This window comes from Thermobia domestica, chromosome 1 (assembly GCF_964235325.1).
Source record: "Thermobia domestica chromosome 1, izTheDome1.hap1.1, whole genome shotgun sequence".
NCBI lineage: Eukaryota > Metazoa > Arthropoda > Insecta > Zygentoma > Lepismatidae > Thermobia > Thermobia domestica.
Window position 1 is genome coordinate 393,396,295 of NC_137454.1, and position 26,464 is coordinate 393,422,758.

Here is a 26,464-nt window from a genome sequence, read left to right on the forward strand (position 1 = left end):
CTAGTAATATCAATTGGTCCAAAGTTCCCACAAGGGCTACCCCTGAACAAATTCGCGAACACGTTATGCAGGCGGAAAATTTAACTGCGGAACAAAGGCAGCAGTTGGAAACACTGCTGTTGTCACACCAGAAAGTTTTCGTCAATAAACCGGGATTATTAAAGGGATATGAACACCAAATAGAGCTCACAGACCACAAGCCATTTCAAGCAAAATTCTACCCATACCCTTTTAAATATAGGAAGCAAGTGAATGTGGAAGTGGAAAAATTATTAGCTTGGGATATAATAGAAAAACAAAGTACTGAATATACGTCACCTCTTGTGATTGTCCCAAAGAAAAACTCTGAAGATATAAGAATTTGTTTGGATATGCGTAATGTAAATGGGCGAATACGCGGTATGAGCGATATTCCTCCTCAGCCTTTTGAAGTACTACAAAAGTTTGAAGGATAGAAGATTATTAGTACATTTGATCTTTCGTGTTTTTTCAATCAAATTTCAGTGCTAAAAGAAGATAGAAAATTCTTAGGTTTTGTGCATGGTGGTCAATCGTACGTATATAAAAGATTGTGTTTCGGATTAAAGACAGCAGTATCCTCGAGTATTAGAGCGCTAAAGACAGTATTAACAAATGAAATTGATGAGTTTTGCGAGGCGCACATAGATGATGTCATATGTGGCTCGGATTCGCTTGAAAACCATTTAAAACCCTTAGACATTGTGTTGGGAAAATTAGAAAAGGCAGGCCTAACAATAAAGCTATCAAAATGCAAATATGTAATACGCATAATTATACATATATTAACTACATTCTTTGCTTAATTATACGCACATATATATATATATATATATATATATATATATATATATATATATATATATATATATATATATATATATTAATTAACTACATTCATTGCTTAATTATATATATTATTTAACTATATTCATTAAGGTTAACAAAGTATAAAGAAACAAGACGGCTGCAGACATCCAATTCTTTTCTCTTTAAAAAATAAAAAAAGAAACAAGACAGAAGGTAGTCCTCATTATTTTACGGCCACACACGAGAAAAAAATAGGGAACAAGCTTGTAAGTTTCGTGGTTTCTTTCATGAAATTTTAGACTGTAGCGTCTTTACCACCCTGGAGAGGAATTTTAACATAGACAATTCATTGACTGATACGAAACAGACCATTTATTTATTTTAAGATTGTTACTTGTAGCTTGTCACCAAGGCACTTTCAGGAAAATGACCATAGATATAACAGACGAACTGCGGTTTTAAACCATGGGTGAACCATTTCCCAAAACTAGCTAACATGCACACAGTTCAGACTAACTGGAGACAATACTAACAGAAACAGAATGTTCAATATGTTGTCACATTTATAAGAGCAATAAGCACGCAAAATTTTAAAGTATAAATAAAGCTTCGCTACTAAGAGCGTATAATAAAATAGGTAACATTGCCGCGAGAGGGATAATACTATTTAGTAATGAGACGAGCGAGAATAACGAGCTATATAATGAATTATTAGAAGTAGACGCGTACAGATGTGGCAACAGTTAAACACATGTTTGAAAGAAATTACCCCAACGCTGTGAATCTGACACTTCGCTTCGGAAAAGAAGAGAAAACCATCCAAAATCGGCTACGTAAGGGGTCCAGAATGGCTGGCCATTACGCTAGAAAAATATTTTAATTATTCTACACATAAGCGAAAACACAAAACGCATAGTGACAGAAAAGTAACACGGCTAAGTTTTGTGGTCATTTTAAGAAATTTTCTCAAGACTCTCCGGCGTCTCTCGAATATTTATTGAGACACGTAACATGTACCACAAGAAGATTTTGTCCCTAAGCGGTCAGTTTTGCAGCCGCAAGAGAGAGAGAAAAAAAGAAAAGGTCTTTGGAAAGCAACCCTAAGAAAGAAACATCACAGAACAAGGAACGTAGAAAGATGAGGGGTAAAAATACACAGGAAGAAAAAAGTGGGGGAATTTTATTAACTAAAATTACTATAATACGTAACAATGATCAAAATTGAGTATATTTTATACGCAAATCTAAACAAATAAATGGAGCACTATTTCTTTGAAAGGATTTCCCTATGTCTGTCTGTATGTCTCTCTCCATCTCTATGTATATGAAATCTATATATTACATATAATCATATAAGTATTAACAGCATCAATTAAGTGCTAGGCAAAAGATCATTCCTAAACTAGTTAAAAGCTGTACATAATCTGTGAAAATATTTAGAATAAAATAACAGTATTATTATTATTATTATTATTATTATTATTATTATTATTATTATTATTATTATTATTATTATTATTACTGGTAACTAGTATTTTGCATAAAGAATTATTAAAAAGGAGGATCATTTTAGTTGTGTATAACATATTCAAGTAGATATAGAGATTTTATAGGGATACCATAATTATCATTAGTCTTATTTAACCAACAAATATTATAATTATTAACACTATCAGTGATAGAAATATTGTTTTATTCAACATTATTAATACCACCACTATTATAGCAAGATAAGATTGTCATAGAAATATAAATATTCGTATTCCAGTAAGAAACATCTGAGAAAATCAAATTAAATTGTCACAAAAGAGTATAATATTTAATAAATCGGGTTTAATAAATAGTAAAATCTATATTTGAAAATAAGATAATTTCGTAAGGCATTCACATTTGGCACTGGAGGATCATTCTAAATTGGTAGCGCGGCAACCTCAGCAGGGGTCTCTGGCTAAAGAGGGTGACTGAAAAAAAGGGGGAGGTCTTTCTTAAGAAACAGGAGAAAAACCAATGAAAAGAGAGGGTGGTCAAGAAAAAGGAGAGAAACCAATAAGACAGAAAATGAAACTTAATGAAACAAAATGAACAATTATTGGTTAGATTAGACAAGGGGTGTGTCAAAATGGCCAGTGTGTGTAAAGGACAAATAGGAAAGGAGAAAGAAAAATGAATAAGTAATTAGTGTGAAATGATAAAGGAAGAGGACAGAAAGAGGACAAAAAGTTTTTTTAGTTAGGTTGAGAGAGTCAGGTTGTCGAGATCATCGAATCGCGAAGTCCAGACTGAATTCAGGGGTAACAACCCGTATAATAATACATCTTCGCGCCCTGAGCGGTGAAAGACAGTTTCAGTGGGCAACTAGTGGTAAAAATGCGAGAGGCCGCAAGAGTACGCTATTTTCGGGCGGTGACAAAAGGACAGTAGTTACAATTCCATCTTATAACGGAAAACAGATAATAAGTATAATAGTTTAGTCAACGTATTATACAAATGCAACATTGCCTGTAGTGAGAAAACTCCGTAAATGGAGTAAGCGTTCGGAACTTTGCGAACTTTCCAGGAGTGTGCACCGTCTGAAACTTTCTGGAGAGCAAGACAACCAAGCAACACGGATACCTTACACGGAGAGTCAGCGGAGCTACCTTGCTAGAAGAAAAGGAAGATGTTCAACGGACAGTCATCAGAAAGGAGGTAAAGTGGCAAACATTTCATTAACTGAATTTGAGTGCAGTGCGCGATAAAGCTAAAATTCCAAATGACACACCCTCGAATTAAGGTTTTATAATTTGAGTAAAATTAAATTTCCTCCCTCTTGTTTTACAAAATAAATGTAACTATTGGTGTTAAAGAAAAGGCCAACTTATATTTTGTGTTAGGTGAAATATAAAATAATTTCAACCTACCTGTAAAGATAAAAAGACTTAGACACAATTCTGCAATTAATATAAAGTTGATATTCTACAAGTAACATTTATCATTCAACAACGTGATAACTGTATTTATATTTGTAACTTTTATTTTATCTTTCATTTCAATTATTAAAGTAACTAAATGAACAATGGAGTTTTCATTAACCAAAATTTATTGTCGAGCAAATAAAGAGTTAAAAGAGTTATGGTACAGGTAACTTTAGATGGAAAGCTAGCAGCAAACAGAGGCTCGACAGAAGCCCGAGGCCACGAAACCCTGAGATAAGAGTAAGTAATACTTTGACTTTAAGTTTCAGCGATATTTCCACTTTCATTACACAGTATGCTTCCAGCCGGTGCGGCCCATTTCTTTTACAAACTTTTTCATGCCTTTGTTGATTAATAACTTGACTATTTGCCATACTCTATCCTACTTTTAGCTCTACATTATTATTATTATTATTATTATTATTATTATTATTATTATTATTATTATTATTATTATTATTATTATTATTATTATTATACAACCTATAATAATATAAAGACAAAATACTATCTTGGTTGAAGAAGACTTCAGTGTCTTATTAGTGCAAACTTACCATTAATTCAAAACCATTATTTATTTTGCACCCAAGGAATTGTACAATCACCCACAGACGTATATTCCATTTTGACAGCTATAACTCCATCAGGTCATATTAAGAACATTTGGTGGTGTCATAAATGCCTGAACACATGCAACCTAACTTACACTTAACGTTTCCCGCCAACGAAAGGGTTAGTAGGTCTGCCAGTACCAGGACTTCATGCTGTACTGCTTATGATACACAAACTATTTTTCCATTTTAAGATGAGTCTGTATTGTTTGGAATCTACTGTCTAATGATCATTATAAATCAGTGACATATCTTTTGTGTGTAATGTGTTATTGCAGTACATACTGCATTGAGAAGACAGAAAAACACTGATGATACAAGAGCTAACAATTGTTGAAATAAACTGAAAATGTCAAACCTGAAATAACTGAAGGTAATAGTTTGTAAAACTAGGTCTCCATTTATTGATCTATTCTAATTCCTTGTCATTCAAATATATATTTCCTTCTCCATAGATCTTGCCTATCACATTGATTATTCGTTAAAATTGAGTTTAAATAATGTTAAAAAGTTTATTGGTCTATCGATCTTCATAATTGCCTTAATAAACAATTCCGATTATTCTTCCTATTTTTTTTGGATTATCGTGAGCAGCAAAGCGTTAAAGCTCTGTTTTGGTTACAATATTTAGAACGTGTTACAGGAAAAATAATTGAATATTCCGAGAATGGATCAGGATGGCGTTCGATAACAATAGGGTCGAAGGATTTGACAGCGAAACGAATACAGTGTAGAATGTCATGGATGTTATTATCACGGCTGTTAGAAATGTTTTGTCAATCTTCGAGGTCAAAATTAATTCTTTCTCAAAGTGTATTACATCTATGCAAGATAGTTATGATTTGGCATTCGCAAAAACTGCAATCCTTAAAAAATAAATTTTAATGTAACTGAAATGTGGCAATGTGAATGAAATAATCAGGTGAAGTCCAACAGGCAATAACAATTAATTAAATCCTAATATTATAATTATGGCCCGGATTTTTATGTGCTAAAACAGGAAAATATTTATTTTTGTGCTAAAATGATAAAAATATTTGCTAAAATTAAAAATTTTTAACAAAAATAACAAGGAAAATTATGGGAAAATGCCCAACTTAAGAAAAATAAATACTGGTATTCATGAATAGCTCCTATCCATCATATGTCGAAATTCCATGTGCATTGCAGTAAATAACTAACGTCTTTTTCAAATTACTTATCGTAAAGCCATGCCTATTGTCACAGAATAATATTGAGAAAAGGAATGTTCTGCATCATACGATATTAACCTCACGTATCTGAAAAGGGGAAAATCACGAATATTCACACAATGAAGTTCACTTCTGTTTTGACCTTCCAATACTTCAGGTATTTTACATAGGATTTTATAGCCAATGTTTTTCTCAAACAAATCCTTATTTTTTTCTTCCGACTTTAGCTTTCGAAACAGAAAGAACATTCAGCTTCCTTGCAATGTACTCGTACTTCCTGCTGTTCTTTAACCGAAGTACTTAATAAATTTGCTGTAGTTTCTCATTTCTTTATAGAGTGAGTCAAGAAACCGAAATTGGAAGATATGAAAGCCAAGTCACATTTCTAGTCAGTCACTATGTCACTTAGTAAATTTTGAACAATTTCAACGGATGAAGCGTCATCTGGTTTTAGTTTAGTTACTACAGATACAAACACTTCAAATTTCTCCAAATAACACAATACTACATTAAGCCAGGTACCCCACCTCGTGATTACGAATGTTGGAGAAAGTGAAAGATCGGGATTTATTTCTTTGAAAAGTTGAATTCTACTTGGCGATATTACGAAACAAAATTTTCCCATTTGACAGTAACTTTTCACTTTACTAAAAGCGCTCCGTTACAAGCTCTTTATTTGGCACAAGTTATATCAGCGTTGATAAGCAAAATTTATGACGACGCTGTTCTCTGCAGGTAGGAAATTGTTTATAAATACGATGTATAGATTTATGTCGCCTATTCTCTTCCCCATGTAAATTTGTTTCGAGAGTAATTTAAACAATAGTTGTGAAATTTAGAATAAAATTATGGAAAATTATTTAAAATATGTATTTATTACCAAAATGTACAAAATATTCAGTTTTTCGGAAAATATATATTTTTTATGTGAAATAAAATTTGTAATTTACACTCGCAAACTCTTAATTGGGATAAAATTTGTTTTGGGCTTATATGTGTTTGAAAAAATGTTTTTACATAAAAATCGAGGCCTTAGTTATAATATTTTTGATAACTAGATTCCCAGAGAGTTTTCATGGTGGGTATACGTAACTTTTTAGCAAATTGTATAAACGTATTGATGTTGAGATCTTTTTATGATGTAACTAGTCTTTACCCACTCGTGATGACTCATAATCCGATGATTATAGGTAAGCAAAAATACATAGATGCCGCATTCTATAGTTTAACTTCTGAAAGGGACGCTAAACTCCTATCAAACCACCGAGAATACACTGTTCTACTTTTTTATATTGTTCGAATGACATGGACTTAAAAATGCTTAAAAATGCACGTGCTTTCCAGCGGAACTAGAAAATAGGATATACTCGGAGTCATAATCTGTAACCGAACTCCACAGATGACTCATTTATAGATATCAGCGATTAGATCCGAGGAGGATTTTTCCAAACTTGTAGTATTCGTTGCTATTAAAAGTTGAATAATATCGTTGTATTTTGAACTTTCTTGAAAAATTTAAGAGGCCTAATCACTGCGAAATTAAAATACTGCTAATTTTACAGTAATTATGTGATATCTTGAAATAGATAAAACAATCGGAATGTGGAACAAGAGCGCGCTAGACAATATTATTTTCCATGAGATACCGTTGTAACGAGTTACCTACTAGCTTTTGCAGTCATTTAGAAAAGCAAAAATAAATGTCGATTTTCTAAATGGCTGGAAATCGAAATCAGATAAGTGAGTCGTGATAACGGTATCTCCCCAGACAGCATAATGCACGTATAGTACCCGTATAGTACATGTACAATTGCACGATGCAACATGTGCATCATCTGTATAAATGCACGCCTGTACATGTGATGCAAATATACGTCGCAGGTCCTATTCAACATCTTCACCTGCACCGGACATGTGCAATGCACACGTACACGTCCTGCACAAGTGATTTACACCTACCGCGCAGGTGATTTACAAGTAGCACGTATTCGATTTACATGTAGTTCACAGGTAATTTACATGTAGGACAGCGTTGATTTACACGTAGCACACAGGTGATTTACATATAGGGCAGGTAATTTACATGTAGCACACAGGTGATTTACACGCAGTAACCAGGTGATTTACACACAGTACCCAGATGATTTACATGTACGACAGGTGATTTACACGTAGCACACAGGTGATTTACACGCAGTACCCAGATGATTTACATGTACGACAGAGGAGATTTACACGTAGCACACAGGTGACTTGCACGTAGTACCCATGCGATTTACATGTAGGACAGAAAAGATTTACACGCAGTACCCAGGTGACTTACATGTAGGACACAGGTGATTTCCTTGTAGTGCAGGTGATGTAAAAGCATATTCGAGATGCAACGAAAAAAAAGAGTTTACATATTTGGTGCCTTACGCAGTAACACCATCTATAACACCAGACATCACCTACAAAGTATATCACAAGTAACTAATAATTGTCAGTAAGAGTTTTACTTTTGGAGTTTATTATTTGCAACGAGCAAAGCTTTAGGTAGTATCTTTGACATGTTTGCCAAGTAACAAATAACGCAATATATTCTGCTGTAATCGGTCACGAAAATAATTTTGTAAACCGATGAACTGTGTGACAGTATTCACATCAGTACAGTGCTGCCCATGTTGATCTTCTATCCTAGCTCAGCAGACGTTATGGAGTTTTTACAATCACTCAGATGTTATTCGTCGAAAAGTCTCTATAACACCGCCTGGAGGAAAAACGACATCTACCAAAAATGGAGGTTACTTTATATTGTTGAGAATGAGAGTAAAAGAATGAAAGTAAAAGTATACACTTGCACGGTATTATTTATGTCTCATACACACGTGCAGTAGCCGTGCAAATGACCATGTGCACACAACGGCTTAAGCACCGTAATTTAAATGTGCTTCATCCACGCAAATGCGCATGTGGACATAACGGCTACAGCACGGGCTATATAAATGTGTGCTTCATCCATGCAAATGCACATGTGCACATAACGGCTTAAGCACGGGTTACGTACGTGCTCTGCATCCATGCAAATGCACATGTGTACATAACGGCTTAAGCACGGGTTATATAAAACTGTGCTTCATCCATGCAAATGCACATGTGCACATAACGGCTTAAGCACGGGTTACGTACGTGCTCTGCATCCATGCAAATGCACATGTGTACATAACGGCTTAAGCACGGGTTATATAAAAGTGTGCTTTATCCATGCAAATGCACATGTGCACATAACGGCTTAAGTAGGGTTCTGTACGTGCGCTGCATCCACGCAAATGCACATGTGTACATAACGGTTTAAGCACGGGTTACGTACGTGCGCTGCATCTACGCAAATGCACATGTGTATATAACGGCTACAGCACAGGTTATATGAATGTGTGCTTCATCCATGCAAATGCACATGTGCACAAAACGGCTTAAGCACGGGTTCTGTACGTGTGCTTTCATCCACGCAAATGCACATGTGTACATAACGGCTTAGGCACGGGTTATATAAAAGTGTGCTTTATCCATGCAAATACACATGTGCACATAACGGCTTAAGCACGGGTTCATAACGTGTGCTTCATCCACGCAAATGCACATGTGTACTTAACGGCTTAGGCACGGGTTATATAAGTGTTTTGTCCATGCAAATGCACATGTATACATAACGGCTTATGCGCGGGTTGCGTACGTGCGCTGCATCTACACAAATGCACATGTGTATATAACGGCTACTGCACGGGTTATATAAATGTATGCTTCATCTATGCAAATGCACATGTGCACAAAACGGCTTAAACACGCGTTCTGTACGTGTGCTTCATCCACGCAAATGCACATGTGTACATAACGGCTTAAGCACGGGTTATATAAAAGTGTGCTTTATCCATGCAAATGCACATGTGCACATGCATGACTTAGAAATGGTTATGTCCGTGTCATAACCCACGTAAATGCACACGTGCACATACACGGGTTATGTATGTGTGCTTCATCCACGCAAATTCACGTGTACGGCTTATGTATGTCTTCATCATGTGCACATGTACGGCTTATGCATGGATAGTGCACATGTGTCGTACACGTACGTGTTGTCTAGGTCATGTAAAATAATATTATCTAGAGAGCTCTTGTTCCACTTTTCGATTATCTTTTATCTATTTGAAAATATCACATAATTACTGTAAAATTAGCAGTATTTTAATTTCGCCGTGATAGAGCCTCTTAAAGTTTTCTGGCGAATTAAATATCCGATAAAATTGGTTTCGTCTGCAAATAATACTAATAGTAAAATAAATAGAGATAATCATTTATAAATCTAATAGTGGTTACTGAATTTTCTTCCCCGTTATCAATAAATGAACATTAAAAACAACTACTCCATTTCGAATTTTTGGGCAGTTTATTTTTCCTTCACAAGTATTTAATAAATTGCAAGTAACGCCGATATTATATTAGCAAAAGTAACTGACAATATAACATAGTGATCATTTGTTATTTTACATAATGAAATACCGAGCAACCGTTTGTAATACTGGAAAAGTGAGTTTCGTTTCACGTGTAAAAGTACAGTAGATTTTAAAACTGTATGAATGCAACACTCAAACTTCAAGTAATACATCTATAACTACTGGTTGCAATAGAGTAGTTAGATCAAAGATACAACTTGTTAATCGGAAGCTAAATCCATATCAAGAATCCATTACGCGCTATCCCTTACTGTTTTTATTCTATGACGATAAAGGTTGAAATAAAAAATCGTTAGTTTGAAATTATTCTGATTTGAAGACAAGGTTAAAGGAGTTGATAGAATTTATTCATAGGACGCTTGCGAAAATCCGCTTCTCGACATCTCTTAGTTTTTGCTCTATGAAAATTAGTAATTGAAACCAGAAGAACTAGTAAATTCAATAACTTCCGGTTTCGATACAGTCTTGCGGGTTTTGATGAAATATATACTCTTAAAACTGTACCGATTGCAAAAAAATAGTTTGTCACTACCTATTACCGTTTCTGTTCTATGGCGATAAATATTGAAACCGCAATGATTTAATTTGGACCACTTCTGGGTTGATGAACAGGTTAACGAAAAGGATGGAATCTATTGTCGGTAAGTTGACTCAATTGCGAAAAACCGCATCTAGATATCTTGTATTGTTGGTTTAAGGAAATCAACATTGAAACCGAAGGTTGTTATAAATTTCAACCAATGTTGGCTTTGCTAGTGTTGTAGGTTGTGATTATATATTCCCTTGAGACCCTGAAACGATTGCAGAAGACCATTTGTCGTCATCTATTACCATTTTTGTTCTATGGCGATAAATGTTGAAACCGGAAATGGTCAATTTTAACCATTTTCAGTTTGAATAAAGGGTTAATGGAGAAGATGGAACCTATTTTTAGGACACTCAATTGCAGAAAATACATCTCAATATCTATAACTGTCTTTGCTCTGATACCTGTCAACAGAGGGATGGACCATGGGGCAAAGACGTTCTATAAGACTTCCAATAATTATGTATAGCATAGTTCGGAGGTCTAATAAGTAGTATGTTTCATTAACATCTTTCCATATTGTTTTCTGTTCAGGAATAACTTTCATATACCCTATATTAGAGATAAAAAAGAAAAAGAAAGTCATCTTTTTAATTGATCGCCACACAGTTATGCTCTTTAGACTAAAGGAGACGCATATATTTTAATCACGTTCGACCCTAGCCATAGGAGCTATATACATGGTTCTGATTGGTTTAAGTTATTCATTTCTCGCCACGTAGCATATATATATATATATATATATATATATATATATATGGTCTAGGAATTAATTCGTGCGGTTGGTACGCACACATTGAAGCTGTAGTACAAACACAAAATACATAAATACCTTAAGAAAAATATTGTCCATCGCTAGCCACCACTTTCGCCCATCTGTCAGGCAATGTACGGATTCCGTGGCGAAAGAAGTCCTCATCCTTGGAAGCGATCCAGTCAGAGACCCATGTTTCGATATCTTCTGAAGAAGTAAACCTCTGTCCAATCAAATCGTTGTTCATGCAATCGAACAAGTACTAGTCCGAAGGAGCAACGTCTGGTGAATACGGCGGGTGGGGTAAAACTTCCCATCCGACATTTTCTAAATAGATTTTGACCGGTTTTGCGACATGTGGGCGAGCGTTATCATGTTGAACAATAAGTTTATCATGTCTGTTCTCCCATTCTGGTCGTGTTCTGGCCAGAGCTTGCTTCAAACGCATTAATTGTCGTCGATAACGTTCTCCATTCATAGTTTCACCCGGTTGCAGCAGCTCATAGTACACCACACCTTTCATATCCCACCATATGCACAGCATAACCTTTGCACAGTGAATATCTCGTTTTGGTTGTGATGGACCTGGTTCACCTGGTTTCACCCAGGCCTTTTTTCGTTTAGAGTTCTCGTAATGGATCCACTTCTCATTACCCGTAATAATTCGATGCAGAAACCCCTTTCTGCTCTGTCGTTGAAGCAGCAATTCGCAAATGGTTTTTCGTCTTTCAACGTCTCTGTCTTTCAATTCATGTGGAACCCAATGTGACATCTTTTGAATCATTCCCATGGCTTTCAAGCGTTTGGAGACTGTTGTTTGATCAACGCCTAATGCTGCTGCAAGTTGTTCCTGCGTTTGACACGAATCCTGCTCGAGCAATGCTGTCAATTCTTCGTCTTGAAATTTTTTTGGCTGTCCAGCTCGCTCTTGGTCTGCCAAGCCGAAATCACCACTTCTAAACCGTGCAAACCACTTCTGACACGTTCGCTCAGCTAGAGCATGGTCACCATACACTTGCACCAAAATACGATGACTTTCAGTCGCACTTTTCTGCATGTTAAAGTAATGCAGCAGGACACCCCGCAAAAACACTTTATCAGGCACAAATTGCGCCATGTTCACTTAACTACAAACTGGTGTTGTTGACGCTTTAATCCACTGCCCTATACTACGAACGATACGCGATGACAGGGGTTTGCAACACATGTGTGGATACACGGAACTGTGGGACGCTCCGTTCGTTGCGCCATCTCTTGTCCACCCGCACGAATTAATTCCTAGACCAAATATATATATGGTATATATATCAAACGCTAGCTGCTGTCGGTCTTTGTTGCTGAGCATGTTAGCGCACGGGCTAGTAATGATGAACGCTTTTTGCGTTGGTTCAAACCCGATCCAAGGAAGTCTTTATATATTTTTTTAAAAATTTTAATGACACTTCTATGCATAAAAAGTGATTTACTTACGTTAGTATTGGTTCGATCCCAGATCACCTCAATTTGTAGGAAAACATTGTGACAAAAATCTTTACCACTTCTTCCTCCCATTTTCATTCTACTAATTATTTCGCTCATCATTACTACCACTTATTTCCAGAGAAATAAGGGAAGACACGAAGGGGTGGTTTCCCCTTAGTAAAAGTTCAAGAAAGAAAGAAAAAAATTATTAGAATCACGCCGAGACGTGGACACAGGGGCCACATTATTAGTATTGTAATTCGCACAGGTAAGTGCTACTAAACCCATAAACGAATCTCAGGTGTCACAGTAAAAAAAAAGGCAGAGGGACATTTGGCCCTGGGTATGTGGTTTCCCTAACTTTTTCCTAAATCTTAGTATTGGGATTTCATGAATAGAACTTATCTTTTTTAACGTACTTACCAGCATACACCGTGTTTCAAAAAGAATGACCTGATATTGTACAGTAACAATTACGGAACATAGGACCTCCCGGAAAGAAAGTAAGAGTTGTTTGAAGGTCGTGGCCTAAGATTCAGAAAATCGCCGTTAGATGTCAGTTAATGCGTCTTCTCAGTTTGCAGTCAATCAGAAGCAAGTTGGCGTCCGCTCAACAGAAGGAGTTTTGTGTGCTGCAGTTTGTAAAGACCGAGACAGTGATTTCGGTCCAACGTGCTTTTCGTCGGCGTTTTGGCATTGATCCACTTGGACCCAAAAACATTCGTCGTTGGTATCGCCAATTTGAAGACACAGGATGCTTGTGTATAGGTAAAAGTCCAGGTAGGCCTCTTTGTGCAAAGTTTATGACGAATGTAGCTATCGTCTAGATGTTATTCGTGCTGCTGGTGATGAACACTTAGACTATTTGTAATAGCAGCTAAAACTTGGAGATTTTGTGAGTATTTTGCAATTTATTCCATTTTTGTAGTGTTTTTATCAATACCTATGGACTTTTAAAAATCAGGTCATTCTTTTTAGAACACCCTGTATTTGTGATCTTGATTTTGTTCTTTATTGTATTGTTTGTTATGTATTGTATCAAACACTGTTGTTTTAGTCGGTCGCCCATAAAATTTGGCCTGCGCCCTCGCCCACCTTGAGCTTATGTTCTGGGTGTAGGCTGGGAGAGCACAAAATCCATTTCGATGACACCACATTGTGTCAAGCAGTTTTCGGCATTAATTGAATGATTCTTTTAATGGAGATTAAAACAAAATTTTGCTTTATTCTTTATGCTTAGTGCCGTTATATACAACAAATAGAATAAATATGGTACATCACAGATAAAGTTCATTTTACGTAAGAGAAAAGAACGTTATCAAACCAAGACTGACTTATTTAGTGAGGGATGTCCTGTGTACTGTGCTCGCTTTTCACAAGTACTGTTAATTTCGCACTGGGAAACAAAACGTATCTTGGAGGCAAGTTAACATATTATGTTTTATGTCTTTGCTTTCATATTATTAACGGATACTTATAAAACAAAAAAGAACTGTATACCATTGGCGTACACAGAATTCTATCAAGGGCTTATTCTGACATCCAAGTTGAAAACATGTTAAAGCACTTAAACGTGTATTATTATGCGTACATCTTACATAATATACCGGCATGTGGCTGTTTTTAAATATAATTAATAAAAGTTCATTTCGACACGTTAATTAATAAGTTTAGGCATTCTGTTCGCTTTTAAAAGAAATGCTGGTAGCCGATTGGTTCCAAGACAGATAAATCTTTTTGACTGAATACTTCTTTCGAAATAATTTTGAAAATTATACCATGTTTTCTTGTGACGAGAAAGTTAAGTTTCAAACCAAGGGAAAGTAGGCCATAGTAAATAATAATAATAATAATAATAATAATAATAATAATAATAATAATAATAATAATAATAATAATAATAATAATAATAAAAACATTGTAAAATTCGACTGTCTCGAAGGATAAGTAGTAAGTCCTGTTGCTATTATTACAATTATTGTCCGTTTACTATAGCTTGGCGTTGTGTTTTGACACAAAACCTGGCTAGCGAATCTTAGCAGTCCTTCCCCTTCTTTCCCCTTATCGCAATGATAACAGTGGCACTAACTCATCAACTTTAGCACTAGTAGGATTTGATATTTGCAAGTTGCGTAAATTTCGAAACACTACTTCTTCTCTAATCAGGGCAGGAAAGAAACTGCGAGGCTTCCCGTCGTTCAGAGGAGGCCCATTTTGAGACAAAATTTTCTTCATCAATATACGATACGAACATGAAATTATAAATGAAGCATTAATCAGGTTCACTACATTACATAACAAAGCAGCACACAAAAGATAAATAAAACAAAAATGAGTCGTGGGCCCATTTCAGTAAAAAAAAAAATGTCTACTATTAGGGGCCTTAGAAATAACATTTATTCGTATGCTTTTGAGATTTGTCAATATTGTCCCCTTAATTAATTTGTCATGAATGGAACGGGTCCAGGGGCATAAGTAACGGCCCTACAGACCTTGCCGTGCGGGAGGGCCCACAGGCTCCGGGCCCACAAAAAATAAGAGAAAGATAGAAAAAGGGAGCCTAAAAATTAGAAAAACAACTTTTCTATGGGGCCCAAATACACGTATTAATGCTTGCTCCCCAGAAAAAAATCTAAGTTACGAGCTGTCTCTAATGTGACTTTATTGGTACAGTTCTGCTGATAGTTTACTATATCAGGTTGGTTTCTTTAAACTTTGTGCCGTGGGGATAAAACAGTCTTACAGGAGGATAGTATTCAGATTTTAAGAAGTTGGGGAAAAGAGAGCGAGGATGACCAAGATGAGAAAAAAGAAAGAAAGAGAATGAAAGAAGCACTTCTACATTTACTTCATAACGAATTTAAGAAGCCATAAAACGAAAAAAGGATATCGGAACCCTCCATGACAATATTTGCGAAACTGTTGGCAACATAATTTTCTGGAGGAATATATCTCCCGCCAATTCTGGAGCCTCAGTGTTTGGCCCACTTCTGGCCTTACAGAAGTTACCATCTAGATATTCTGCCCGTGGGACTGAGGGAAACCTTAATCGGGATGACCGTCCGGAGCCGGGTTCATGCCCACGCTCGATCTATCTATTTTAATGCCTTTTTGTGTGTTGGACAGTGTCTTGTAACGGCACCCAGACAGGGCAAATGTGTACTGCTTTAAAATGTTTACATGTTAAAATTCGCTTTATACTGTACTTTGAACACGTAATTCAATGTGTATTATATTCTTCTTATAGCAGCATACTTTATTTCCTAGTACTTTAAGTCTATGGTTGTTAGTAATTATAGGTATGCATCATACAAATCCTTCTCAAAGCTCATTCAATTAATATGAAATTCTAGACTTGGCAGTTTGCAACATTGCAAACCTTCATCAACAGGCAATATGTGGCGAGAATATTTCCACCTATACTCGCATCGAAATTTCCAGCCCCTGTTTACAATCAGTACAATACGTTTCTGTTGCCTTATCATGAAAACAACGCTGTCCAGCGAACCTAACGGTCTTCGCTCTCTCTGTTTATTTTTTTACAACACAAACTGAAACTTCCCAATATTGCCAGGCGTATAAGGCTTTCGCACACTTTCGAACAAGAACACTTGTATAAAATTTAGTGGGCATTATATGTATCGATTTCTCATAACGTTAATATCTCAGTCATCTGAAAAGGCAGTTATGTGCCTCAAATGTAGTAATAATAATTGGTCCATGACGGTGCAGAAGTAGGTACATTCAGTTTGACGATTCAGGTGCCTGGCAACCATGAATTAACCATGTAGGGTTTGAGAAGCAAGGTTTTGATGCTCGCACTACAATTGTTGTTTGTAAACAATTTTCCATCCTAGAGTGAACGGACAATATAAATATCAATATCTAAAAGTACTTGAAGTTATTTTTTTATTTAGATATACTCAGTTCAGGTAAGTAAATAGGAACAAATAAAAAAAGGAAGAAAAATGGAGGCCTTGAAAGTAAAACATAAACAAATTCATCAGTGTTCAAAAGATGCTGTCTATAACGCACTGGGCAGAATAGGTCATGATGGGTCAGAGTGGCTCATGGCGGGTGGTCAGTTGCAGTGCGTCACGTCCTGTTAACCCACTGACCCGGTCCATTTCTGATAGAAACTTAATTTCAAACAAATGCATTAGTTGTATAATAATACCCGTCCTTTATACTTCTTGGTATTTGCTTCTTAAGCAACAAAACGAATCTAAACGCTTATCTACGTAGGCTGTGTCTAAATAAAGACTGATCATCAGTGTTTGTGAAGTGAATACAACAGGAAGGCACAGAAAACGAATCATGTCTGTGAAGTGGGAGAAGTGACAAACAGATCGAACAAGTTTGAAGGCCATGACGTCAGAAATATGACCTTGGCAGGTGTTCAAGCACACGTAGTTTCAGTTTCGCATAAAGCAACATGGAAGTGACACGCGAAGAACAGTACAGAAATTCTCTTGACTATCTTGCAAAGATCAACGTTCCGTGTGTACCCCATCCTCCATATGACCCTGATATAGCCCCTTGTGATTTCTTTTTTTTCTAACTTTGAAGAAACCCGTGGCGTTTTTAGCAGGCAGGACGGTTAGGCCCGGGCCTACCCAAAAATTTTTACACATATAAAAACGCTAAACGATACAATAAAGAGTAAATATATTTTTCACTATTTATATTAATGGTAGATAATTATTTAACAACTAGCATCAACCACTACTGCAAAAGTAATTTCCCACTGTCATTAATCAATCAAATGTGTATATATATCCACAGGCGAGGGAGCAGCCCTACCCAAAATTAAAATCCTAAAGCCGCCCCTGGAAGAAACACCTCCGGGAACGGCGTTTCACATCTTCAGGGGCAGTGGTAAAAGCTGCAGTGGCAGTTTTGAAGGATCTGTTTAGAAATGGCTTCCAGCATGTCTGATGACTGGCAGAAACGTTGGGACAAGTGCATTGTATGTAATGGGGACTATTTTGAAAAAAAAAAAAAAACATGAACATTTGGAGGATTAGTACAGGTAATTATGTTTTATTCATTTATGATTATTATTTATTGTTCAATCCTCGTATATGTGTTAACATTAAAGTGTGACACCACAGTTCGGATGTATATCGTGAGCGCACACCTTGACTTCTTTAGGGATTACACTCTTGTCTTCTTGTGACGTCGAATGTTTAGATTGTATCTATTAATTACCGTCCAATTAGTTTTGGAATTCAAGTTCCATCCCTGCTTATTACCAACCTCTTTTGCATAAGCGGTACAGTCTGCCAATGGTGGAATTACATAATTATTGTGTCTAAATAGTTTCAAAATGATAAATACAGTAAATCATGCTCACCTGAGTCTGTTTTCTGTTGTAACTGGCTCGAAGATCTTCCACATATTGTTTCAACGAAACATTCTCAGGTTTTGATCGAATAACAGCAATGGCCACTGCTATCTGTATCTTCTGCAACAGACTCTTCACTGAAATTAAAGAAAACAATCAGAAAGAACACTGTATTAGTCGCTTAAGAAGAAACGACCGTTCCTTTGATTTTCAAAGTGAATGTAAACTTTGCCGTATGAAACCATTATTTACTCATCAGTTAGGCAAGACTAATTAATACACAGGGGTTAGATTTCACAAATTTAAGCTAAAGAGCATCTCCACCCAATGAAATGTTGACTCCCTACTTTCTTGACCGGTGAGTATCAGGCTCAATGTAGGTATGTAGAGAACCAGTAGGTTCCGTAGGTCTCGAAGTCGCAAAGTGAGGTGTGTTCGAATAGGAGTCGAAAAATCGATCGATGTTCTGGACAGTGTGGTCACTTCTCGGGTCATCGTGCGCAACTGGAGAGGCTTCCGGTGGAGATCTTTGGGTCTCTCCTCATCCCCTGACTCTGCTGCGTAATTCTATGGTAGTGTGGAACCCACAGATCCAGCAGGATAATCACAAGAAGTGAAGAGAATCGGCCCAGAAGCTCGGATTGATTACTTATGGGGGCGCGCATCTCGGGTGACTGACGGGCTCCTAGGCTAATGTTGGCATGGGGAGAACGAACAAACAAGCTAGTTTCCGAACATGCAAACCCCGATTGCGCATTTGAAATTGTTCCTGTGTCAGAGCTCAAAACGGTCGAACACTGGTGATCGCTCTAGGCCATTTCGACCCATACTCAACTGAGCTTTTTTTTTTTTAGTTGGAACCCTTTCTTGGGATTGGCTGTGATATCCAACAGGCCCGTAGCTAAGTGTGTGTTATGGGGGAGGTACAGTTCAATTTGTTTCCTGACACACACACACACACTCACACACAAACAAACTCATCTGATACATGGGTCGAAATAGCCGAGATCGAACTGCAATGTCCGGCTGTTTTGGGTCCTGGCACCGGAACAACTTTAAATGCCACATCGAGGTTTGCATATTCGGAAACTATCATGTCTGCACGTTCTTCCCATGTTCACATTGCCCGAGGAGCCTGTTACTCTTCGGACATACGCGCCCCTACAATGAACAATCCGTGATTCTGAGATGGTTCTCGTTACTTCTTGTCAGGGTTCTGCTGGATATCTGCGGTTTTAGGGGTACTGTGCAACATAGAATTACGCAGCAGTCATGAGATGAGGGTAGATCCAAAGGTCTCCACCAGGAGCCTCTCTAGTGGCGCAAAGTGACCCGAGAAATAACCACAACACTGTCGGAACCGTCGATCGGTTTTTCGATTCCTGTTCGAAGACGCCAAGACATCAAGACCAACATATTTGTGATCTACAAAGCCTACTGGTTCTCTATATCCGACCCTGGTACTCAACGATCAAGAAAGTAGGGAGTAAATGGAGATGCCCTTTCACTGGGGAAAGAAACATCAGCGACATTTATCATATACTTTTTTAAATTACTGACAACGGAAGTGAGAGAAGTCTACAGTCCAAAGTTAACTAAATTCTTGAAATTTTATTTTTTTTTGCGATGCTTTAAAAAAATAAGTTCTCTTAATTTCAGGGAACTTCACCAATATTAAAAGATTTGAAGCGTTGGAGGATAAAGGTGTTATGTTACATTTTTCGAAATGTAACATTCTGGCCGTTCATGCACGTGTTATATGCTACTCATGCTACCTAACATTATTTGGTGAGTCCTCGTCCAAATGCAGATATTTAGAAACGATGAAGGTGGTATGTTAAAGGACAAAGTTGTGAAAGTCAATTTTCCCATCATATTCAATTTGTTACATACCACCTTTATCCTCCAAGCGCTTCATTTATTAAATTCTTTTTATAACACGACATAGTACTATAGTGTTTCAATTTTTTAAAGAAATTGTTTGCGTATGAACTACAGGTTCCTGATTCGATCCCAGACCTGAATAAGCTTATGGCGAAGAACATCGTATCCATGGGTTTTCTCGCCTTTCTCCTTTTTTCTCCCACATTCTGATTTCACCAATCATTTCATAATTATTCAGTTTCAGCAATCATCCAACTCCTTTAGGCAGACGCGTACGTAGGAATTTATTTCGAGAAAAGTCCGATTTCAAAAATAAGAAATTTTGGCATTAATAGATTTTCCTTTATGTAAATTTCAACAAATTAGGAACTACATTTGTATAATAATAATAATAATAATAATAATAATAATAATAATAATAATAATAATAATAATAATAATAATAATAATAATAATAATAATATTGTTTGAAGAAATTGTTTGCCTGAAAAATTAAATAAAACTGCATATTTGAAGGAAATTTGGGTAATCGTACATTTGTATTAATATATTGCGGTTAAATAAGATCTAAAAGCACTAATGATTGAGAGGGTGTTAAAAGTTCCTTCCACACCCATATTTCAGATCATACTCAATGGGGTTGCAATAATAAAGGGTGTTTCAAAACAACACCGACAACGATTGGGAGGTGATTCCTGTCACCAAGATAAAACAAAATGTATAGATCAATCTGAGTGCACAAATGCTTCCTTTTGCAGTTATAGGCTGCTGAAAAACATTAAAAAATGAAGTTTAAAGATCCATAGTTCCAAACCTATGGGGCCTACCGTAGTCGGGTCAAGACTTCACTTAGGAACTAATATGTACTCTATCCAAAAATACGTTTCAGAATCCTGCGTTACTCACGCATCAATTTTTATAGAGAGAGTTTGGCTACGGCAGTTTCAGACTGGCCAAATTGACGGCTCTTGGCGCGGGTCCTTAAAGTCCCTCATATATATATATATATATATATATATATATATATATGATGTAGATAGATAAATATAGACATAGATAAACTTTAACACGCAGTTGCAAACCATGATAAGTGACAAGATCATTTTTTCTGTATTGAATAAATAAGCAAAAAAGCGCAATGGGCCGTTACGGACTAGAGGAGGCCTTTGCTAACTACGAAATTTTACTGGCTCATGGGGTCGTACTGATATGATCAACGGGAGCTCGAGGAGACATTTTTCGCAAAGACGAACTTAAGCTTCCGCAACCTATTTTGGTAGGAAGACTCAAGAAAGTATTTGCGATCGCGAAAATTCGACTAAGACCTACAGATCCTGACCCTCATGATCCCTGCGGGGCCTCGGGCCCTTGACAATCGCCAAGTAGCCAACGTGGCCAGTCCGGCACTGGGCTACGGGCATATAATTTGAAGTAATCACTAACTATCTCTATAAAAATTGTTACAGAAGTATCGAAGGATTCTGAGACATGGATATTTGGATAGGGTATTTACTAGTTCCTAAGTGAAGTGTTGACCCGACTACGGTAGATCCCATAGTATTGGAGCTACGGACCCTTAAAGTTCCTCTTTTCATGTTTTCGGCAGCGTATAATTCCCAAGTGATGGATTTGTGCACCCAGGTTGGTCTATATTTCTGCCTTATCTTGGTGTCAGGAATCACCTTCCAAATGTTGTCGGTGATGTTTTGAAACACTCTGTATAGTATTTGCATTACTCTTTTTTCATCCTCAATCCCGTCTCATATAGCCTCGCTGCTGAAAGGGATGTTAAACTTAAAATCATATCAATTTTTTTTCACCTTCGATTTATAGAAGTTCTCCCTTCCCCAGAAGGCACTCTTCTGAAATCAGTACTGTCTCAAAGTATCAAATTACAAGAAAAAGGAAAACATAAATTGTATTCAAATTAAAAACAATATTTTGATCTAGTGACTTAATCGATAAATGGAATATTGCTTATACTAACCAGTGTAAACCGCTTATGATGATAATGCTTTTGATTTGTTAAATGATTTCAATCATTCCAGATGGAAAGAATATTTCTTTGGTTTGTTAACTATAAAAACCATCCCTACCACTAAAACTTATCTTCGAGATTTCTTCAAGCTAAGGTTAGCGTACTCGCCTTTCGCGTGGGACACCTGGGTTCAAGTTCCGGCGGGAGCTCACGTGCTTCAGATCCCACGTTAGGCTGTAGAACCATGTTTCATATAGCCTCGCTGCTGAAACGGACTATAAACTGAAATCAAATCAAAAGTCATTTCCAAAGCAACACTCAGTCACGTCACTTTTTTTTTTTATTCCCAGTAAAGCAGACAAACTGCCATAAGAAGGAAACGAGAGATCTGTCAGAGAAAGAGAGTGTTGACAGAGAAGCAACATCGATACCATAATTGACGTTTTATCATTTACATCATTTTGTAACCATTAACACTCGTACATTTCCAACACTTCTTCCCCCTCCCTTCCTTGGCTCTTCCTGTTTCTCCGTGTCGTTGCTCCGAGTCAGAGATGACAAATCACCATGATCTGAAACGCTATCCTCCCAAATTCACAACAGATGCAAGACTTTAAAAGAAATACATGATTTTAGGTCTACTCAATCTTTCTGACTTTCAATTAACTAATTATTATTTGAAATTTAACGTGGTCGAAAAAGTGTAGAAGTTTCCCAGGGGAGCCAGTCTGAGTAAGGTTTTTGTTCATTCACACCAGAGAAATGCTGGGATGGTACATAACATATGGGTCCTAGGCCGCTTCCTTCTTTCTCCACGCCTTCGGTGCGAGCGGTCCCGGGTTCGATTTCCGGTGGGGCACTTGTTCAGTACAGCCATCCTGAATGAGATTTCCCTCACTCACACCAGGACACATGTGAGTCGAACGTGTGAGACTACTTAGCTGCTGGCACTGGCTGCCATTGAGCCACCTAGTGGTAGCATATTGACCTCCAATAGTCCCTTCAACACTATGTACGGTCTTGAAAAAAAAAAAGGTTTGTTGTTATGTAAATTTTATGTATCCTTTTTAGTTTCAACTAATTCCCTCTCTATCTCCCCTGAAGGCGCACATTAGTCATCATGATATGCCTTTCTGGCAGGGCTGGAAAACCCATCTAGAGACCTAGGGCTAGCAAAAATATGTGGTCCCTGCCGACTTCACTTAACGCATTTCTGTGAAGTACAGTAGGAAAGTTTAGGGAATATGTTTCATATTTTTTTATATTTTATTTTACGATGATAACTGTACGTTCATGATTCGTTCTAGATAGCCAGTTCAGATTTTGATCAGAGTGGAGGCCCGGGGCTATAGCTCCCCTAAGCCTCCACTTAATCCGGCCCTGCCTTCTAGTCGCTTCTGGTGAAGGTAAACGCTGATGTCATACTGCCGCTTGGAAATAAAACATTAATTTGTGACACAGTAAATAAAATAATTCGTATCTCTTCTTGTAGAGGAGTGAGGAAACCAACCACTGAACAAACAAACAAACAAACAAACAAACAAAAAGTAAACATATCCTGAGATATTGCTTAGCTTCAATCTGGCACGCACCAGAAATTTTTCTTGGGAGAGGTTTGAGCTTGGGGAGATATAATACTACAAATCACTACATCTATATGTAGTATTGAACAGGTATTATTTTGCACCCGAAAAGACGATAAAAAATTGAGAAACACTTCCACCTATTTTTTCAGGAAAAAAATTGATAGAACTAGATTGTTTTTATAAGAGAAAGAGTACACATGAAGTGTAAAATCAAATTCTCATGCTACATTAATCATTTTCCTGTTAAAAAAGTAGAGTTTTACTTAGAAAGTGTACAAATTTATGTTGAATTAGGAAGTTTTGGAGGAGTCCGGACCCGATGGGCCTCCTCTGTGAATGCGCTCCTGGCTTCAAGTCGTTTATGCCGATTTAAACCCATCATACGTAAATCTCATTGGAGATCAATACAAATAGCTATGCTTTTAAAGATTTATGTTTATTCTATTCCACATTTTTTTTTTTTAAAAAATTTTTCGTCATAATTCAATGTTATTATTTTACAACCTCGACCTAGGGCCTCATTCCGTGTTGGTTTACGTTAACGCAATTCAAAATTTGCGTTTGGAAATGATCTAAGCTTTTCTTGTTTTTTACTCGCCACTAGAATTTCTTAATGTATATTTTGAGTTAGTTATAGATCACAAACTTTGAAAAACACATACTGAATGAAGCTCCTAATCAACGTTAAAGTAAGTGACTGACAACCACAGGATATAACCAAAGATCTTATTTATCAGTGCCTCGATGGAGAAGGAAATCATGTGGATTGGAACAGCAAGGAAAAATGTAGAATACATTACATACTGTTCTGATTACTCTTATTTTCCAAGCAATTTGCATTTAGCAATGATCATAGATGTCCATATTGGGTTAATTGCTGTATTGCCAGATCATTTTTAGGAAATTTACCAGGTCATTTGGAGAATTTATTTAAGTTTGTGAGGAAGAATGAGTGAAAGTCAGGTAAGAGGAATAGTAAAAGTTAAGAAAATGGTTGTATTTTTTGGTTGTTTTTGATGTTATAAGCAGCACTGTATGTGGAGGCAGATGGACTATTTCGCGGAGAGATACACTTGTTTTATTATACGGATCCATAGATAGTAAAAGGGGCAAGAAAAATTTGAGCAAGTCTTTAATTTGCCCATTTCATGTCGAGAACAGAACCCAACTAATTCCTGCGGGGCTTCTAACCCATTCCTACCACTACAACTACTTATATTATGGATCCGTATAATAAAACTACTTGCCTAATAACGTAATCTAACGTAACGTAATGTAATCCAACCAAATATAGCCGAATGCAGTACATTTTGGTACTTTTTTCGATTTTCAAATTGGTCCGGCGATACAGCAGTAATGCCTCCATATTTCAGTCTATAAGGACCTCATGAAACTGTTTGTATAACGACCTGCAATCAAGGACAAATTTGAATAAAAAGAGAAATTGTAAACCTTATGAAAACAGATAACAATTTTAGATATTGGCAACATTGAATTCGCGCTATACGCAAACATCTTGAACTATCAAGATATTCTTGATTACCTTTAAGAAAGAATATTTTTCTTTTTAATTATACTCTACATAGGTATAGTGTACAGAAGTAGCATCGGGAAAAGAACAGAAACTGGAACAATGATTTGTCTATAATATTAATATATCTGAAGTAGCCTTCCAGTTAGATATTGGAAACAAACTCATATTAGGATAATTATTTTTACATTCTCCCAACTAGAAAATCTTGAATAAACTACTGGTCAGAGATAGCTACAGAGCCGTATGGAAATAAAAACAATATGTACCAGTCTTATAATTATATATCGTTGACAAAATTGATTTTATGAAATTTAATAAAATGTCACATTTCTTTAATATGAAAAGTGAAATTTAGAATTTGAAACAGTTTTAGATAATAAGCTTAATAATATTTAAGTTCAAAATGCACATTATTATTATTATTTTAATGGTGCTTCTTAAGATATGACCTATTAATAATACTAACCAAAATCCTTCACAATTAATTCTTCCATTATATAACTTCAGGTTTTGGGCCCATTTACTCTTCACATCAAGGAATATTGGTCATAAACATGTATATCAATCAAAACAGTAGCATCAACTACATTTTGATTTCCACTTGATTAAAAATTAAGTAAATTATTGTAAATACTTGTTTTATACATGATTCTATCACTCATTCATTCCATAGCTGTATGTAAATCGTTACGAAACTCCAACGAATCCTTCCTCAAATGTCCTGTTATCCACCAATGAAATCACAGAATGTAAACCAAAGACTTCATATAAGAAAAGAGTGTAATTCAGTAGATGAACTCAGATGACAACTGAAAAACAAACAGAATCCTTCCTAAATTAAGGAAAAGATTTTTGATTTGGTTTGATTTATTGTGATTTAATGGGGACGTCAGCAACAAGACTATTTGTTTCCGTCACGATAAATGGGAAAAGAAAAATTTCACAAGTCAAAATCTTATAAATTCGATCATTATCACATATTTAACTTTGAAAAAAAAAAAACAAAGTAATGCTAAATAACACATGCGCTTAGATAATATTCGATTAATACTTACTCTAAAAACATCTGTATGGTAATAAAGAAGTTAATATGTGCATTTTTTGTATCTACAGACATAACGTGTTATCCCATTTTATGGGGCATACTTATATTCATTAAAAAATATTTTTTATCACGAATTCACACTTAATGTTATAAGAAGTGATTTTTAAGGGGGGCGTTGCATTGATGGGTGCAGGTTGACGTCATGAGGGCTGA

The 26,464-nt window shown here is 36.3% G+C and overlaps 1 protein-coding gene across 1 annotated transcript in view; it reads right to left on the reverse strand.

Moving 5' to 3' along the window:
* LOC145665282 (uncharacterized) overlaps positions 1-25,927 on the reverse strand; it is a 65,722-nt gene extending 39,795 nt beyond the window's left edge. Inside the window, exons 1-2 of the mRNA XM_081732576.1 lie at positions 25,673-25,927; positions 18,234-18,361 (exon numbers count right to left, since the gene is read on the reverse strand). Coding sequence (XP_081588702.1) covers positions 18,234-18,361; positions 25,673-25,700 — 156 coding nt within the window. The 5' untranslated portion in view covers positions 25,701-25,927. The remainder of the gene's footprint in view (positions 1-18,233; positions 18,362-25,672) is intronic.
* Positions 25,928-26,464: the final 537 nt, after the last annotated feature.